This window comes from Bos taurus, chromosome 19, assembly GCF_002263795.3.
Source record: "Bos taurus isolate L1 Dominette 01449 registration number 42190680 breed Hereford chromosome 19, ARS-UCD2.0, whole genome shotgun sequence".
NCBI classification, from domain to species: Eukaryota; Metazoa; Chordata; class Mammalia; order Artiodactyla; family Bovidae; genus Bos; species Bos taurus.
The window spans coordinates 42,330,391-42,348,531 of NC_037346.1; the positions used below are offsets into that span (position 1 = coordinate 42,330,391).

At 45.7% G+C, this 18,141-nt stretch overlaps 1 protein-coding gene across 6 annotated transcripts in view; it reads right to left on the bottom strand.

Moving 5' to 3' along the window:
- Window positions 1–18,141, bottom strand: part of STAT5B (signal transducer and activator of transcription 5B) — a 65,749-nt gene that overhangs the window by 11,224 nt on the left and 36,384 nt on the right. For 4 of the 6 annotated variants that reach the window (XM_005220673.5, NM_174617.4, XM_059877733.1 and 1 more), the window contains 11 exon segments: window positions 15,319–15,456; window positions 11,896–12,052; window positions 10,665–10,754; window positions 9,388–9,562; window positions 5,843–5,973; window positions 5,460–5,611; window positions 4,859–5,014; window positions 4,274–4,453; window positions 3,829–3,916; window positions 3,626–3,748; window positions 2,889–2,981 (listed from right to left, as the gene is read on the bottom strand). In XM_005220673.5, coding sequence (XP_005220730.1) covers window positions 2,889–2,981; window positions 3,626–3,748; window positions 3,829–3,916; window positions 4,274–4,453; window positions 4,859–5,014; window positions 5,460–5,611; window positions 5,843–5,973; window positions 9,388–9,562; window positions 10,665–10,754; window positions 11,896–12,052; window positions 15,319–15,446 — 1,473 coding nt within the window. In that variant the 5' untranslated portion in view covers window positions 15,447–15,456. 6 annotated transcript variants of the gene reach the window in all.

The following is an 18,141-nucleotide window of genomic DNA, read 5'->3' on the forward strand; positions in this document are numbered from 1 at the left end:
TTATACGTGGGATCTAAAATATGACACAAACTTGTTTATGAAACAGAAACAGACTCACCAAGAAAACAACTTTAGAAAGGGGAGAGGGAGTTGGAGAGGGATAAATTAGGAGTTTGGGATTAGCAGACACAAGCTGCTATATATAAAACAGATAAACAACAAGGTGCTACTGTGCACAGGGAACTGTATTCAACATCCTGCAATAAACCATCACAGAAAAGAATATGTGTGTGTGTGTGTATATATATATATATAAACACTTTGCTTCAAGAGTGGGAATACCAGACCACCTTAACTGCCTCCTGAGAAATCTGTATCAGGTCAAGAAGCAACAGTTAGAACCGGACGTGAAACAACAGACTGGTTCCAAATTGGGAAAAGAGTATGTCTATGTCAAGGCTGTATACTGTCACCCTGCTTATTTAACTTATATGCAGAGTATATCAAGTGAAATGCTGGGCTGGATGAAGCACAAGCTGGAATCAAGATTGCTGGGAGAAATATCAATAACCTCAGATACTCAGATGATACCATCCTTGTGGCAGAAAGTAAAGAGGAGCTAAAGAGCCTCTTGATGAAAGTGAAAGAGGAGAGTGGAAAATGTTGGCTTAAAACTCAACATTCAAAAAACTTAAGAACGTGGCATCCAGTCCCATCACTTCATGGCAAACAGATGGGGGAAATAATGGAAACAGTGACACACTTTATTTTCTTGGGCTCCAAAATCACTGCAGATGGTGACTGCAGCCATGAAATTAGAAGGCATTTGCTCCTTGGAAGAAAAGCTATGACAAACCTAGACAGCATATTAAAAAGTAGAGACATTACTTTGCCAACAAAGGTCTGTCCAGTCAAAGCTATGGTTTTTTCCAGTAGTCATGTACGGATGTGCGAGTTGGACCATAAAGAAAGCTGAGCACCAAAGAACTGATGCTTTTGAATTGTGGTGATGGAGAAGACTCTTGAGAGTTCCTTGGACTGCAAGGAGATCCAACCAGTCAATCCTAAAGGAAATCAGTCCTGAATATTCACTGGAAGCTGAAACCCCAATCCTTTGGCCACCTGATGCGAAGAACTGACTCATCGGAAAAGACCCTGATGCTGGGAAAGATGGAAGGCAGTAGGAGAAGGGGACGACAGAGGATGAAATGGTTGGATGGCATCATCGACTCCACAGACATGAGTTTTAGCAATTTCCAGGAGTTGGTGATGGACATGGAAGCCTGGCATGCTGCAGCCAATGGGGTTGCAAAGATTCAGACACAAATGAGTGACTGACTGAACACTTTGCTTTACATCAGAAACTAACACAACATTGTAAATCAACTATACTTCAATAAAATTTTTTTTAAATACAGTAAGATGTACACTAGTTATTAACATAACTGAAAATGTTAAAAATGCTTTTTTATTTAGATAACATCCTTCAGGAATGACATATGGCAGGAGATGCCAGAGTTACACAAGGAGTGAGATTTGGGTCAGGCAGGGAGGGAGAGGAGAGCAGGCGTGGCAATCCTATCCAGGAGGATCATCAGGACAAATGGAGGCAGACTTCTTTTTTCAACTTTTATTTGTTTGTGCCGGGTCTTAGTTGCAGCATGTGGGATCTAGTTCTCTGACCAGGGATCAAACCCAGGCCCCCTACAGTGGGAGCATGGAGTCTTAGCTGCTGGACTACCAGGGAAGTCCCCAAGATATTTAAAAAATTTTTCAAATTTTCCTTGTCTTTTGATTCTCACTTACTCAAATTCTCTCATATATGTATAAATGTTTATATATATACATTTCTATACATATACTTATTTATTAAGAAGTCTAGTCAGTTGGTGAATAGTTATCTTCTTGTTTTAATTGACTGTTTCTCCCAAATCCTCTCTTGGATCAATCAAATCCAATAGAGGATTTGATCAAATTGATTTGATCAAATCAAATCAATCAAATCCTCTCTTCGAGCTCCTTAGGTAGATATTTTTAAAAAGAGCTTCAAACACAGGGTTTATAGCACAAGCATGGCAGAATTTCTGCTAAAAATCTCATCCCTGCAGCAAAAATATTGTTCTCTAAAGAACCCTGTTGAAAATGCCAAGTCAGACTCTTCGCGTTAGAGCCACATTAGAGAAAGAGATACTTTTATGTCCCAAATAACAAGTATAACCTTTCATCAGGTTCTTTGGACTAATTTATACTGGAAATATGCACCACACAGAACTCTGTCTACTGACATGTTTTGAAAATGATCAAGCCAGCTGCACACAAGTGGTATCCAGACAGTACTGAGGTGATACATCCGCAGAATCACACTCACTCCTTTACACACAGCATCTCATTCTTCCTGAGACTTGGGATGAGTCATAGAGCCAGAATTTGGAAAAGACATGAAATGTCACCCTCAGTCACTGGAGGGACGATGACAGGAAGCAACTTCTAACTGAAAGTGACTTCCTGATAAAGTACACAACCACTGGAAGAAACTGGGGAGCCCCAAACTCCAGGCATGGTTTTACCCAGGATTCAAAATAACGTTCACAGAGTACTGACTCTGCGACAAGCACTTGGTGGATGAATCTTCCAAACACCACTCTGGAGTATTACTCTCCCTGTGTTGCAGACACTCATGGGAAGACACTTATGGGAAGACACTCATGGGAAGACTCAGAGAGGTCAAGTGAAATTTCCTGTGGTCAGAGTGAGGAAATGGTGGGGCCTGAGTTGAAACCCTGGCCATTCTTCCAGCGCCTGCTCATTCTACTTTCCACATGCTCTCCATTCTGCTTCCTAAGGAACACAGCATTTTTTTCTAAGCCTTTTGGTGCAGATAGACTGACAGGGACTCAGGACACCAGTGTCAAGGTCTTGAGACCTTCAGGCCCAAGGAACGCACTCACAGGCTCTGCAAAAGCGTTGTCCCAGAGAACGGTGGCCGTCGCATTGTTATCCTGGCTGCCGTGAACAATCACCACCACTGGGAGAGACAGGGTCTGAAAGAGACACAGGGGAGGGCTGAGAGTCCCCGGCCACATGCTCTGCCCTTCTCTCCTTTTGTTCCCATCACAACACGTGCATCCTCTCTCCAAGTTTCAGTAAATGTCACCCTCAAACACAGAATAGGAACGGCTCCAGGAACAAGACGTCACATTTACGCAGTCTTAGAAATTTAAGGTATTTTAGCAGAGATATTTCTGCATGACATTTTGAGATTTAGATATTTCTTAGATATTTCTGAAGTATGGAGTAAGTTTCTCCAAGTTAGAGAACAGATAGAAAAGAGAAAGAAGATGGAGACTTCCTGGAAAAAAATAGCAAGAAAGTGATGTCTAAAATTTAACACTAAGTGTGCTCAAATCCGTCCTGAGTGATGTTTCCCTGGGTTCACCTCTACCTGTAATTCTAGCTATTCCATTTCATTATTATTTGCTCCTGTCTTAAAAGAATCTAAGAGACAGAGCCCTAAGGATGAGGTCTCCTCACTTTCTATTCATCAGTAATCACAAGCAGGTGCCCCTGACACTAATGCAACGTGAATGAACTTCCAAAATAAAAATTAAAAGATACTCTGAGGTCAAAATTCTTTTGGGATATAAAGTACACACACACACACACACACACACACACACACACACACCTTGACTTGAAACACCAGCTCATTTCCGCCAACACTGAACTGTGATTCAAACAGGATGGTAAATTTTTCTTCTGTCACCGACTCTGCTCCACGCCGGTCAGATCTCTTAATTCGTTTCAGGGACTGCCAAGGAGAAAGACGAGAGGATGAAGCCCTCAAGCGACTAGAGGGAAAGCCCACTCTTCCTCTTCCCCCATCCTCACCATGTTCCGGAAGTGGGCGCTCAGGGTGCCTGTGGCCTGGTGGTACTCCATTACACAGCAGTTGTTCAGGATCTCCCCACTGTAATCACTGCAAGCGAGAAACAGACTCAACTCTACGCCCAGACAGGGCCTCAGCACACACGAGGTAGCAAATATATTGGGGGTGGGAGGAAATAAAGGAGACTGTCAAAAACTTGAGTCATTTAAGAGGAAATAAGGGTTCCGCAGCATAAATGATATAAGAAGTAAACATACACAAAACACATAAGAAGTTTCCTTAGACATATGCCTACTATATCAGAGTTTCTTTACACAAGAACACCCTTATTCCTTCTCTGAGAGCTAGGAGAGGCCAGAGAGCTAGTGGCACTCCTACATAGGAAGGGCCAGGCCTAGACTTGCCAGGAGGTGGGATCCCTTTCCCTCTGTTTCCAGGGCAGCGTACTTGCGGGTGTTCTCGTTCTTGAGCAGTGACTTGGCCTGCTGCTCGCTGATGATGGTGGCCTTCACCTGGGGGGGGTTCATGTGCACGTTCAGCTTCCCGCCCACCAGCAGGCGCACGGTGGCCGCGAACTTGGTCTGGGTCTTCAGGACCTGAGGGGGCTGCTTCTCGATGATGAAGGTGCTGCGGAGACACAAGGGACAGGAGATACTTCAGGGGACAGGACTCTGGCCCCACCTTCCACGTGGGGAGGCTGCCTTGCACCAGGCTGAGCAGGTGAAGGGAGGGTTTGCGGACAGTCCACCCTCCCTGGGGCCACTGTGAGTCAGGGGAGCTGGCGGGAAGGGAGGCAGTGAAAGGAACTCAGCAGCTGAAAGGAGTTGCAGGAGACAAATGCCCGTGTAGTGTCCACGAGAAATACTGGGTGAGGTCGACAGCAAGAGGCCATAGCAACAGGGGATGGAGAGGGATGGGAGGAGGGTGTGAGGCAGAAACTGAAGGATTTAAGCCAGAGCTCCCCATCTGCAAAGACCCTGCTGCCCCCCACCCAGGGCAACCAGATGGGAGCGGGGCATGGCCAGGAGTCACCTGGTCACCAGGGCTGAGATGATGTCAGTGATGGTGGCGTTGACCTCAGCCAGCATCTCCTCCACGGGGCCGGGGATGGGCAGCTGCTGGCAGAGGTGCTCGGCTCTGCGGATCTGCTGCCGGTTCTGCCAGATGATCTCCGCCAACTTCTCACACCTGAATCCGAGCCCCAGGGCCCAAGGGAAGGACACGGGCTTCACCCCCGTCCTCCAGGCCAGAAGCTGGCAGGCGCCCAGGCGGGGACAAGGCCCACACCCAGCTCCACCCCCAGGAAGGCCTGGTGCCCGAGCCACCTCGCCTGTGCACTGGGCACAGCAGAGATGCCCTGCCTTCCAAAAAAACCAGAGAAACACCCAGGAGGAGCGACACTGACTGGGGTCCAACCAGCCTGAGTGCCACTTTGCCACCTGGCCCCACCCCAGCATCCTCCCAGGGGAGGGGGCACAGAAAGGGACACCAGCGTCAGCATCAAACACACCACTGGTGGGATAAGACCCGCGCCCAGACAGAGGGAGCCAGCTGCTCATGTAGACGTGGGCGCAAACAGCAGCTGGCAGCACCACTCTGCTGCCTGCCCCTCCCCGCCCCCCACCCCTGGTACCAGGACTGTAGCACATCCAGGCTGCCCTCGGGGGGCCCTCCGTTCCCCGCCAGCTGCTGCCGCCGCTTCCACTGGATCAGCTCGTCATCCAGGATGATGGTCTGCTGCTTCCGCAGCAGCTGCAGGGTCTTCTGGTGCTTCTCGGCCAGCTCCTGAGGGTCGGGCGGTGGCTCAGCCGGCCCTTCTGGGCTCTCAGAACAGCCCTGCAGGGCCTCCTCCTCCCAGACCGACTCTCCCCCTCAGGCCCCATGGGGAAGAAGGCCGGGGCCTCCTGCTCTGCTGGGTCCCGCTCTCCTCCTGGCTCTCTGCCTCCCTCAGGGTCCCCAGGACAGCTCAGGGTGTCACTGCCCCTGCGGGAGGGGAGGGACGCTGAGCCCACTCACCACGCGGTACTGCTGCAGCGTCTGGGCCTCGCGCTGCAGCCAGGCCTCCAGGGACACCTGCTTCTGCTGGAGGGCCGTCTCCCGGCTCAGTCGCTCCTGGGGGTTCAGCTGGGCCAGCTGGGCAAACTGAGCTGGAGGAGGGGACAGGACACCACGACCATGACCTCCCCGGTCCAGCCGGGAGCCCATCTGTTCTGGAGGCAAGACCCTCGAGGGGACATGTCTGACCAGCGGCCAGTCAGGTTCCACAGCAACGGGGCCCATAGATGAGAAGACTCTGGCCCCTGTGGCCCGACCCTGAGCTCCTCTCAGGGAGTGGGGAGATGGAAGCCTGGGGGACAGCTGAGGAGAAGCCTGCCCTGGCCAACCCCCTACTTAGCCTGCCTCACCCAATGCGTGGTCTGGCTTGGAGCCACCATGTCTGGTCTGAAGTGAACCCCGCCATTCACCAGGTGGTGAACTTGGGCAAGTCACCCCACTCTCCTATGCCTCAGTTTTCCCATCTGTAAAAGGGGAGCATCATGAGGCATCTACTTCAGCGGCTGCTGCTAAGTGATGAGACAGAAAATGCTCAGGAAGCTGCCCGGCACCATTGGCCCCCGAGGGAAGTCAGTTATGGTTAATGGGTTACATGAGGGGATGAAAGGCAGATGGAGCAGCTCTCAGCCCCAACCTCACGGGCACAGCCTCGTGAGAAGCCTCTGGTCCGTGGGCTTTGTCCTGACTACCAGGCTTGGCAGCCTCTCCTCAGGGAAGGGGGATTTCTTCAGGTAGTGAAGGTCCCTAACATGCTTAACCAGGTTGGTCACTGTGAGCTCAGCTAACCAACCGGAAATGAAACACAGAGAGAGTCGGGGCCACTGGGGACACAAAAGCAGTGAGATTCTCTCAGGAGAGAGAGGCAATTTCTCTCCACACCAGCTCTCAGGCCGCTCATCAATGGCAGGAATATGTAACCAGGCCTCACTGACTCCCTCTGCAAACAACCTGTGATGAAATACTTAAGACACAGGAAGTAGAGAGGATGATACAAGAAACACCTGTGTATCAAGAAGCCGCTTAAGAAATCAGGCACTTCCATGGTGAAGCACCCGTACCCCTCCCCTGCTGGTAACCCCATCCCTCCCTCCACAGGTAACCACTGTCCCCAGTGCTGGCATCCTACCCTCGCCAATGGCCTTTCTGAACATCCCAGGGACCTCACTGGGGCTGAGTCTAGAAGACGTGAGCGTCAGTCAGCAAGTCTTGGTCAAGCTCCTTGCAGGCCTCTGAGGGCCATGTCACATGGCCAAGACCCGGTCCTATGGACACACAGGGCTGGGACAGACTAAAGCAACTCTATTCAAGAGAACTTAGAAATATGGCTCCATTCTGACTGCAGGGGACTGAGCAGGCAAGGAATGGAGCAGAACAATCTGGACAGCCACTCGGAATCCTGCCACCCACAGGGAGACAGTGATAATCCCAACACTGGGACCTGGCTTCCTTATGCAAGTGACCCACTTAAGTCTCTCCTGGCAAATTGCAGAAGCTTCTGGGAAGGACGCCAGGAGACGTGAGGCAATTGTCTGCTCCACTGGAGGGAGCTGAGACTGCCCTCACACAAACAGATCAGTCATCTGTGTTTCTGATGGGTGCACCTGATAAATGAGACTGAACTGACATTGCATGATGGGGACAAACCCAACCTCACAAGTAGCAAACAGAAAACCCAAGAAGCGGATCATCCATTCTGTCAGCCAGTCAATGGCCTTGGGTAGAAATAAGAGCCTGAATCTCCTGTTTCCTAATTTAGGAGGGGGTCAGCCTGGTATGAATGCAGATGGGAAGAAGACATGCCAGAGTTATCCTCCGTCATTCACTCAACACCAGCTCTGACTTGGGCTGTGCTGGCCTCAGAGTTCCTTGAACTACAAGGAGATCCAACCAGTCAATCCTAAAGGAAATCAATCCTGAATATTCATTGCAAGGACTGATGCTGAAGCTGAAGCTCCAACACTCTGGCCATCTGATGCGAAAAGCCAACTCATTGGAAAAGACCCTGATGCTGGGAAAGATTGAGGGCAGGAGGAGAAGAGGACGAGAGAGGATGAGATGGTTGGATGGCATCACCAACTCGATGGACATGAGTTTGAGCAAGCTCTGGGAGACGGTGATGGACAGCGAAGCCTGGCGTGCTGCAGTCCATGAAGTCCCAAAGGGTTGGACAAAACTTAGTGACTGTACTACAACAACAAACAACAAAGACAACAAATCTTAGGGTACAGAGATAAAAGACTGTCCCTTCTCAACAAATTTATATTCTTCCGCAGAAAACAGAAAGAATAAGTGGTATTAATACAGTTCTAAAATGGAGCCCACAGGCATGGTAGTAGAGAAGGACATGTGGTTTCATGGCTGGCTGGCTGAGCCAAAGCGTCTCTGAGGTTTTGAGCAGGGCACGTAACCAGGGAGAGGAAACTACAGGGCCACTTCATTTTATCCTGGTGCAATATATTGTACTTCACAGATACTGTGTTCTTTTTTTTAATATAAATTGAATGCTTGCAGCAACCTTGTGGCAAGCAAGTCTACTGATGCTGTTTATTCCAACAGCATTGGCTCATTTCTTGTCTCTGTGTCACATTTTGGTAATCCTTGCACTATTTCAGAGTTTTTCATTATTAATATATTTGCTACGGTGATCTGTGACCAGTGATCTTTGATGTTACTACTACAATTCACTGAAGGTTGGGCTCATTAGCATTTTTAAAATTGAGGCACGTACAATTTTTTTTAGACAATACTATTGCACACTTACTGGACTACAGTGTAGTATAAACATAACATATATGCGCTGGGAAACCAAAAAATTCATGTGAATTGCTTTACTGCAATACTTTATTGTAGTGGTCTGGAACCAAACCCTTGGCATCTCCCAAGCACCCCTGTATTAAAGTCACACTGCCAAACTCTGAAGGGTCAATAGGGGGTGCTGGTGGGGCTCCACACCTTCCAGACTGATTCTGACCAAGGCACCAGCAGGATTTACCCCAGGTAGGGGCTCCTCTGTCTACAGGGCTAACTGAGATGCACTAGTTGCTCTGCCCCAGGACGGCCTGTCTGAATAACCGAACAAAACGATACTAAAAGGTTGTAGAACACAGCTCTCTGTCCCTAATACTCTCCCTGTTCAGAAAGTTTACCATTTCAATAAAGCACCACTTTGAAAATGCCTGCCACGTACAAAGCGCCATCTGATACTGTTTCCTTAGTCTGTATGCCCCTTCCCACAAGAGGAAATGCCTTTCCTCACAGACCAGCAGCTCCTTGGGTGTGGGGGGCCAGAGTGAGACCCCACCTTCTCTCCCAGGACCAGTGCCTCTATTTGTCCCTTCCAAGGCCTCAACCTCCAGCGCTGCCTTCAACGCAAAGGATTCTCTGCTACCCCAGAGAGAGGAAAACACCTCTAAATGGAGAACTGGTCCTGTTCTAAACCAACCAGCTTCTTGCCAGTCCTCACTCTGGTCCTCCGGACACGCACCACCCTCCCACACCAGGCTCACCCTGGATCCTCAGGCTCTCCTGATACTGGATGATAAAGTACTCTTGAGTCTGCTGCAGCTTCTTCAGCTCATTCTCTGTGTCTTGTGTGACCAGTCGCAGCTCCTCAAATGTCTGGTTGATTTGAAGGTGTTTCTGGGACATGGCATCGGCGAGACTTCCAGCCGGAGAAGTACCCTGGAGACAGAGCAGAGAGACAGTGCGGGTGGCAGTGAGCCGGGCAGAGAGGATGGGAGGAAGCCTCAGGCCTTAGTCCCAAAGGGCGATGCTCGCACTATAACTGGGCCGAGACGCCAAAAGCTAAATTTTGAGTCAGAGAACTGAAAATGTTATTTGTGAGAGTTGGGCAGAGTGAGAAGAAGAAGAGCAACCGGAGACCTGGTGGACTATAGCATCTTCATAAAGTGTTGCAGAAAGGCTCTGACCTACATGCAGGAGACATCTGAGTTCTCTTTGGAGACCAGAACTCAATGTGTCTCAGGAGTTTTCCTACTAATAATGATGACCCCTCATTTCAGAGTCATTCACTGGACGCCAACTGTGCCAGGTGCCGGGGGCACAGCGGGGGACACGGCTGTGTGAACACATGTCATCTGTGTCCTCCCTCAAGACCTCGTGACTGCGCCAAGAGTGTGAACTGCTCAGGGGCGGCGTTCTGGAGACCCCAAGTGAAGTCACGGGCAAGGCATCAACAAGCGCTGTGTGGATTGAGTCATCGACCTGGCCTGGGTGGATCTATTCCTTCAACACCAGGTTGAGGCGGGCCGAGAAGGGGCTGTTCTTAAGCAATCTCATCTGAATATAAGCATGTGTGTGTGTGAGTCGCTCAGCTGTGTCCAGCTCTTTGTGACCACATGGACTGTAGCCTGCCAGGCTCCTTGGTCCATGGAATTCTCCAGACAAGAACTCTGGAGTAGGTAGCCATTCCCTTCTCCAGGGGATCTTCCTGACCCAGGGATCCAACCTAGGTTTCTCGCACTGTGGGAAGATTCTTTACCAACAGAACCACCGGGATCCTTGAATATAAGCGTGCCTCTCCTCAAACACTATTCAATTGGGGTTAAATTATTTTGCACTTGTTCACATTGTTTTGTGGTTGCGATCTCATCAAGGTTACAAGCCAGTCAAGATCAGAGATCAGTTTTCTATTTCCTTTGTGCTCTTAGGACAAGGCTCTGTTTATAGAGACACCAACAGATGCACCCTGAGAGATCCTGACAAAGCTGGGCCCAGAAAGAGCTGAGCCAGAAAGGACTTCCCAAGCCCACAGGGCACTCACATTGTTGGCTTCTCGGACCAGCCTCTGTTCATTGTACAGAATATGGCGGATGCAGCGCACCAGCTCCATGGGGCAGCGGTCATATGTGTTCTGAAAGAATCCAAGAGCAAACATCACTTTGTTCTGCTTCATGCTATGGGGCAGAACCTCACCTCAGAGCAGAGGGCCAGAGCTCAGGATGGAGGAGACGTTTCGTAACACAACCATGAGAACTGCTGCTCTTCCAGTGTGAATGGGGACAAGAAAAGCATGTTGTGGGAAACTCAATTACAAGAGGAAGGTAAAATTATTTTACTTCTTACATCTTAAATTGCTTAAAGTAAGGGAACCATGCTTGGGAATAGAATACATTTTTAAAAGGCCATATCAGAGGAGAAACCGGACACCACCTTGATTGAGCGACCAAAATTACTGCCACCGAGGAGGACAAGGTGGACGCAGTACACCTCTGGATGTGATAGTCTGAGGAGGACACAACATCACTTATTTCCAATTCTGATCAGGGGTGTGTACCCTGGATCTAATCGTGAGGAAAAGTCATACAAACCCCAAATAAGGCACATTTTACCTTTAAAAAACAGAGGAGCTGAATTACTTTTAAAATGTCAATGCAATGAAAGACAAAGGGAGACTGACAAATGGTTCCTTAAAGAGACATGACAACTATAGGCAATAAGCGATCTTGAACACGATCTTGGACTGGAGGGGGAGAAAAATGTCCCAAAAGATGTTAGTAAGTCAGCTGGTAACTGTACTGTAACTACGTAACAGAAGGTTCATATGCTTAGAAAGTGGACACTGGAGCACTTGAGGGACAAAGGGGCATGAGGCACACAACTTTCGAGTGATGAAAAACTGTGCACGTCTGTGTGCACATCTGTGCATGTGCGCGCATTTGTGCAAGTGTGTGCGCGCCTGCGTGTGTGTCTGTACATGCATGTGCGCAGAGGGAGAATGTCGTATAGCAAATGTTAATAATGGTGAGTCTGAGCATATGTTCTCAGTATCAATCTTGTAACTGTCTATAAATTTGAAATGGTTTTCAAATAAAACGTTTAAAAATGGCAGCTACAATCACAAAACCAAACAATAAGAACTTTACACATGTCACATGTGGCTTGGCAACCTTGGGTGAAAGGAGAGAGAGAAACCTCTGGATGAAGGAAGAGCCCCTGCAGGGAAGAGTGTGGCCTGGGGCTCACATGGAGCGTGGCCACGAACTCACGCCCACCTGGAGCTGTGTGGCGTAGTGCCCCAGCTTGATCTTCAGTAGGAACCCGTCTTCCCCCACTTGGTGCTCTGCCTTCTTCTGCAACTCCTGCACCAGGCCCTCCAGGAGCTGGGTGGCCTTAATGTTCTCCTGTGGATTATCAAGATCTATTGAGTCCCTAGGGGAAAGAAATTACATACATATGTATACATACATGCACACAGCCTGTATAAATGCAGCCTCAATGCACCACACCTTTTCTGGGGCTCAAGTGATTTATTTATAATGCTCACTGCAAATTTTAGGCAACAGTCCAATTCAAACTGACTAGATATCTACATAAGTCTATTTCCAATCCACTAGTTACCTTAGTGGAAGGTATAGTATATTTTCTCTTTTTTCTTTGCAGTGGACTGCCCGTTCTCCTACTGACTCGCTCTGGTGCTTATGCTATTCGCTTCTAGGAATGAAGGGAAAAGGAAAGTGCTTTGTGTGCTCTGAAGGAAATAAGGACTCTGATAATTTCCTATTTATAGTTATCCCTTTAAGGGTGGAAGGGGGCACAGGGTCAAGAATGTTCTGTGTGTTTTTGCCAGCCTCAACTTGTATGTGTTGCTAATTTCACATGGGGTATTTCTTAAGTAAAGACAGGTGAGTTAACGGAGTTACTTCTAAGAAGCCCTGGAAATATGATATTAAGACAGATGAAGCCTGCAAGTATTCACACAAGGCAGGCATTTGTATCACTAGCTGCAGATTTCGGACATGTAGGCAGTGCTGACTCCTGCAATGAACCAGAAAAATCACTTTACAGGCTTCGTAGTATTTCAGAGCCACTTAACTGGTAGCAGGGCTTGGGTGGTCTCCCTCCCTCCCTTCCTCCTCCTCTCTCTTCCTTCCCCCACTCTTCCCCCTCTCCCCATCTCTGATTCTCTTTCTTTTTTTAAACAACTTAAGCAACAATTGCTATTGGGCAGTACTAAATTACTTAACTCTGCTTGCTGAAGAAACCTAACAGCTGTCAGATTGAAATAACATTCATTACTGCTGGTGGGTCTGCAGCCAAACAAGAGATCTGGTGATAGCTAGGCAGCTCTGTCATCTCTACACAGCCCTGAAGTTAGGCAGAAACTAATTTCTAACAGGGACACAGACAGCTACACCAAAGCACTGGTAGCATTACTTCATCAAACAATATGCTCAAATCTGCCCTCTTGAGAAAGCAGTAGAGAAAGCCAAATTTTAAATATGTGTTGCTATGTACCAAATATGTCTAAATAAAAGCCTTGAAGGAATGGAAGCAGCCCTGCACCTCTGTTCTGAATGGCAATAATGCTCCTCGTCTGAGGAATCCACTCTTCAAAAGAATATTTTGGAGTATAGTTGCTTTAGAATGGTGTGTTTGTTTCTATCGTACAGCAAAGTGAATCAGCTGTATGTATACATATATCCCCTCTTTTTTGGATTTCTTTACCATTGAGGTCACCACAGATCACTGAGTAGTGAATCTACTCTTGAGAAGAGCCAATCTCTAAGCAAAACTCACGGAAATCAAGTACTACCAGTTCTCGTACTTTAAAACTTAATTCTCTTCCGTATATGTATAGATATACATATATATACAGACACACACACACACACACACACATAAACTTTCTTAGCTTAAACATGAAGAACTGAAGATGTTTTACTTAAAATCTTTATATTCTTAAACCCATAACCGAATAAAATTCCGGTTTTCCTTGACATCAACATAAGTCTTTTAACGTTCGTTTGGTAAGAAGACTACATGGGAAATCTACTAAATGAAATTTTAGATCAACAGAAACTTCCTACTAATGTTTTCCTGAACTCTCCAAATCTTTAACAGAAAATGAAAATGAAATGGAAAAGCACCAGATGAGGTGCAGTTGACATGCTCACATTTAGTACCTTTTTTCCTCACTTAATTGCATGAGGCTGAGATTTTTTTAATTGCCTAGAAAATTGCCTTCCTTTGGTGTGCTCCAGCTTTGGAACAGAAGTCTGCTACTAACACAAGATCGCAATGACTCTGAGGCAACATTACTGATGGGTATACAGCTCGCCTCAAATAGCAGCTAAAGGCTGGTTTCTCCTGTTCTCCTGACCAGGATGATGGAGGCCTGAAGTATCTGATGAACATGACAGATCAGCTCGAGACTGGTAACTGGCACGTGCCCAGGCCCTGCTCAGAGCAGCAGCCTGCGGCCTGGCGTGCAATAATGTTGTTGATTATAAGGCTTTGTCGACAGTCTACTGCAATGTACTAATTTTGAAATAATTTAAAAACAATTTTCCCCCGGATATATAAACAGTAATTTGAGAAATCAGAAAAATAAACATGGTTGTTAAATCTGCCACTAAGAGTAATTACTGTTAACATTTTGGTGTATCGTCTTTTAGTCTCTCTCTCTATATATAAAAATTACATATAAATTTGAAAACACCAAAGTCATCATTGTTAAACTTGTTAATAATATACCTTATTAAATCTTATGCATATGCATACCTTATCTGACCTGTTAAATACTAAACTCTGTGGACAAGGGCTTCAATGTTTTCATATGAACTCCACTAACTACAACACTGCTAGGTACTCAGTTTTGTTGACTTTTCAAAAAAATTTATTTTTAATTTGAGGATAATTACTTTACAATATTGTGATGGTTTCTGTCATAGATAAATATGAATCAGCCATAAGTATACACATGTCCCCTCCCTCTTAAACCTCCCTCCTACCTCCCTCCCCATCTCTCCCCCTCTAGGATGTCACCAGCTTTGGGTTCCCTGAGTCATACAACAAATTCCCACTGGTTATCTGTTTTACATATGGTAATGTATATGTTTCAATGCTATTCTCTGAAATCATCCCACCCTCTCCTTCCCCTGTGTCCAAAAGTCTATCCTTTGTGTCTCTAGAGAAGCTGTGGTTATAGGTACACAATAGACTATTACTCGGCTATAAAAAGGAACACATTTGAGTCAGTTCTAATAAGGTGGATGAACCCAGAGCCTATTATACACAGTGAAGTAAGCCAGAAAGAGAAAGACAGATACCATATGTTAACGTGGATATATGGAATCTAGAAAGATGGTACTGATGTGTTAGTACCATAGTACCCAGTAGTACCATAGTACACAGTACCATAGACGGTACCTATGTGCTAATTGTTTTTTATGAACAGCAATATTATAATGCTTTTATCCAGAATTTATTATTAAAGGAAACAAACCCCATTTTAAAAAAAAATCCCAGTAGTTATTCCATCTTCTTAAAATTTAAGATAGAATACCTTTTCATGGGTCACATGATTTTCTTTACAAATGTACAACTTTTAGAGTCTTCGTTATGTTATCTTTCTGATAAAACTTCGATATGCTTGTGCCTCACAAAATATGACAGGAAAACCTCTGTTCACTTACCAAGCTTGGCCTTCAATCCACTGGGATAAGTAATGGCGCACCTCAATGGGGAAATGCTGGCCGTACAGCGCTTGCATCTGATGAAGGGCATCGCCTTGGAGCTGCTGGGCTTGTATCCACACAGCCATGGTTTACAATCTGTTAAACAAACAGTGGTTTGCGCTGGGTTTTTTCCCCTTTTAAATCCACTCGAGTAAATACTCAATTATAAAGGCTGGCAATAAATGCATGTAAGCCCTTTTTGATAGACTGAAGATTGGTATTCTTAAACCAAATTTTAGCTTCAAAATGCTTTCAAAATGTAGACATTCAGTGTGGCCATGGAAAGGTGTACAACTGGGTCTATGAAGCTCTGACTACAAAATGTACAGAAGTCCTAAGGAAAAATACAAATTCAGCATTAAGGAAAGAACCGCCTATAGTTTTGATATCACAGACATATTCTTTCTTTTACATGTGTTGCAAACTTGAAGTAACGGTAAGCAGCATTTAAACACTAATGATAAATAAGTAGCACAGGGGTTTTGTTAAACAATCACTTATTTAAATTTTGTATTTTTACTTTTAAAAGGTGCAATAAACACATTGCCATTTTGAAAAAGACCCAAAGAAAAGTGGTAATATCTAATGCATGGATTGAACCCTACGTATTATCACTATTTACCTAAACAGTAATTATTTGTACATCAAAGGAACAGACTGCTTTGGAAAATAACCCCAAGGTTCACCTTCTGAGTTACCGCTAAGGAATTTATGAAGCAATGTTCTGTTAAAATTAAAGCACTTAAAAATCTTTCGGAGATTGAAAACAATATATTCCAGCTAAGAGTTAGAAACAAAACCCATTATATTCCAACAGTGGGTAGATTTTTAAAACACTCACTTGATTTCAGAAAAATAGTTTTATAAAACTACCACGATACCTTTTCAGACTCACCTAAGAATTTTTAATTCATTTGGCAGAAGATCTTCGGGATGAAACCAGCGTGTGGCAGCAGCGTTACTTTCCCGTGCGCAGGGGCCTCCCTGGCACTCCAGTGGCTAAGACTGCACTTCCACTGCAGGAAGCACCTGAGTTGGATCACTGAGCCGGGAACTAAAATCCCACATGCCGAGTGGCCAAAAAAAAAGTTGTACTTTCATGGACACAAAGGGGACTAAAACTGAATCTTGCTCTAACACTATGATCCACAGTGGGGAGTTTGAAACAAGGCAGGGATATCTTGAATCCCTTCCAGAACTACCTGACGACTGATTTGTACAATTCTCCTATTAACTTGTGCTACAGTCAGGGTCTGGTGAATTAGAACTTTGGTTTTGTTGAATAGCAGAGACCACACAAGTGTGTCATGAAACAAAAATCCCTTCTCTGTTAGTTGTAGTTGTCCGATCGCATAACACAGAGCTATTTATGGGACAAGTTAGTTAGCCAACAATGAGGTGTGGGGTGGCTGCCAGTTACCTATTTTAGATTTGTGCTATGCTATAGAACATTTGCGCAGTGTACAACTTTAATTAGGGCTTCTGAGCATTAAGGCTGGGATCCCTGTGAGATCACCCAAGACATCAAATTCCAGCCATGAAATTTGATGAAATTTTTCAAATTCTCATTACAAAGAGAAAGACTTGGATAAAACAGTTCTCTCCAGAAGGAATCCCGTAGCAAAATCAAACATCTGGAAGACATTTCATTGTACAATATAATTTCTAATCAAATGATTCATCATACCCCAAGATTTTGGAAAATTAGAACAGATACCAAGGCATATTTTTTGGACAAAAGGTAAAGGGATGGATGTCATGGTTGAAGGTGCTTAGGCAAGAATGATACAGGAATAAAGAAAATAATTCAGTACTATTAATCTCTCTTAGTGGTAAGGAACTGGAAAGAAGCAGGACCTCATCATAGCTCTCTTAATGAATATGTGGATAATGCCAACAGATACAAAAATGATCTTGCATCCTGCGTTCATTAACTGAATTGACCCTAGAGACAAAATAAGGAAAACTGTGGGAAAATGTTTATCTTCAAAAATACTCCTCAGTCTACCCAAATAAAATAGCAGTCTGCTAACTCTCTATCCTCTCAGTTCACTTTCTTTTTCTTGGTATCATTTATCACTTCCTGATGCTTTTGAACTGTGGTGTTGGAGAAGACTCTTTGAGAGTCCCTTGGACTGCAAGGAGATCCAACCAGTCCATTCTAAAGGAGATCAGTCCTGGGTGTTCTTTGGAAGGAATGATGCTGAAGCTGAAAACTCCAGTACTTTGGCCACCTCATGCGAAGAGTTGACTCATTGGAAAAGACTCTGATGCTGGGAGGGGTTGGGGGCAGGAGGAGAAGGGGACGACAGAGGATGAGATGGCTGGATGGCATCACAGACTTGGACATGAGTTTGAGTGAACTCTGGGAGTTGGTGATGGACAGGGAGGCCTGGCATGCTGCGATTCATGGGGTCGCAAAGAGTCAGACATGACTGAGTGACTGAACTGAACTGAACTGACATTTATTACATATTTGTTTAATGACTTCCCACTAGGGAGAAAGCACCATGAACACAGTGACTTTGTTTTCTCTTATGCTCTTTCTCTTGGGCCTAGAATTGTGCCTGGCAAATAAGCATTGAGAAAATTTTTTGTTGTTACATAAATAAATGTATATACAGAATTTGGTTAAATCTATCAGCTCTTTCCAAAGTCATTATGGAACGAGATATCAGTATGAAATACCAAGTCAAGAAAATGAAACATATTTTATACTTTGCGTGAGTCTATATTAATAATGGTCTGCTGCTGCTGGTGCTAAGTCACTTCAGTCATGTC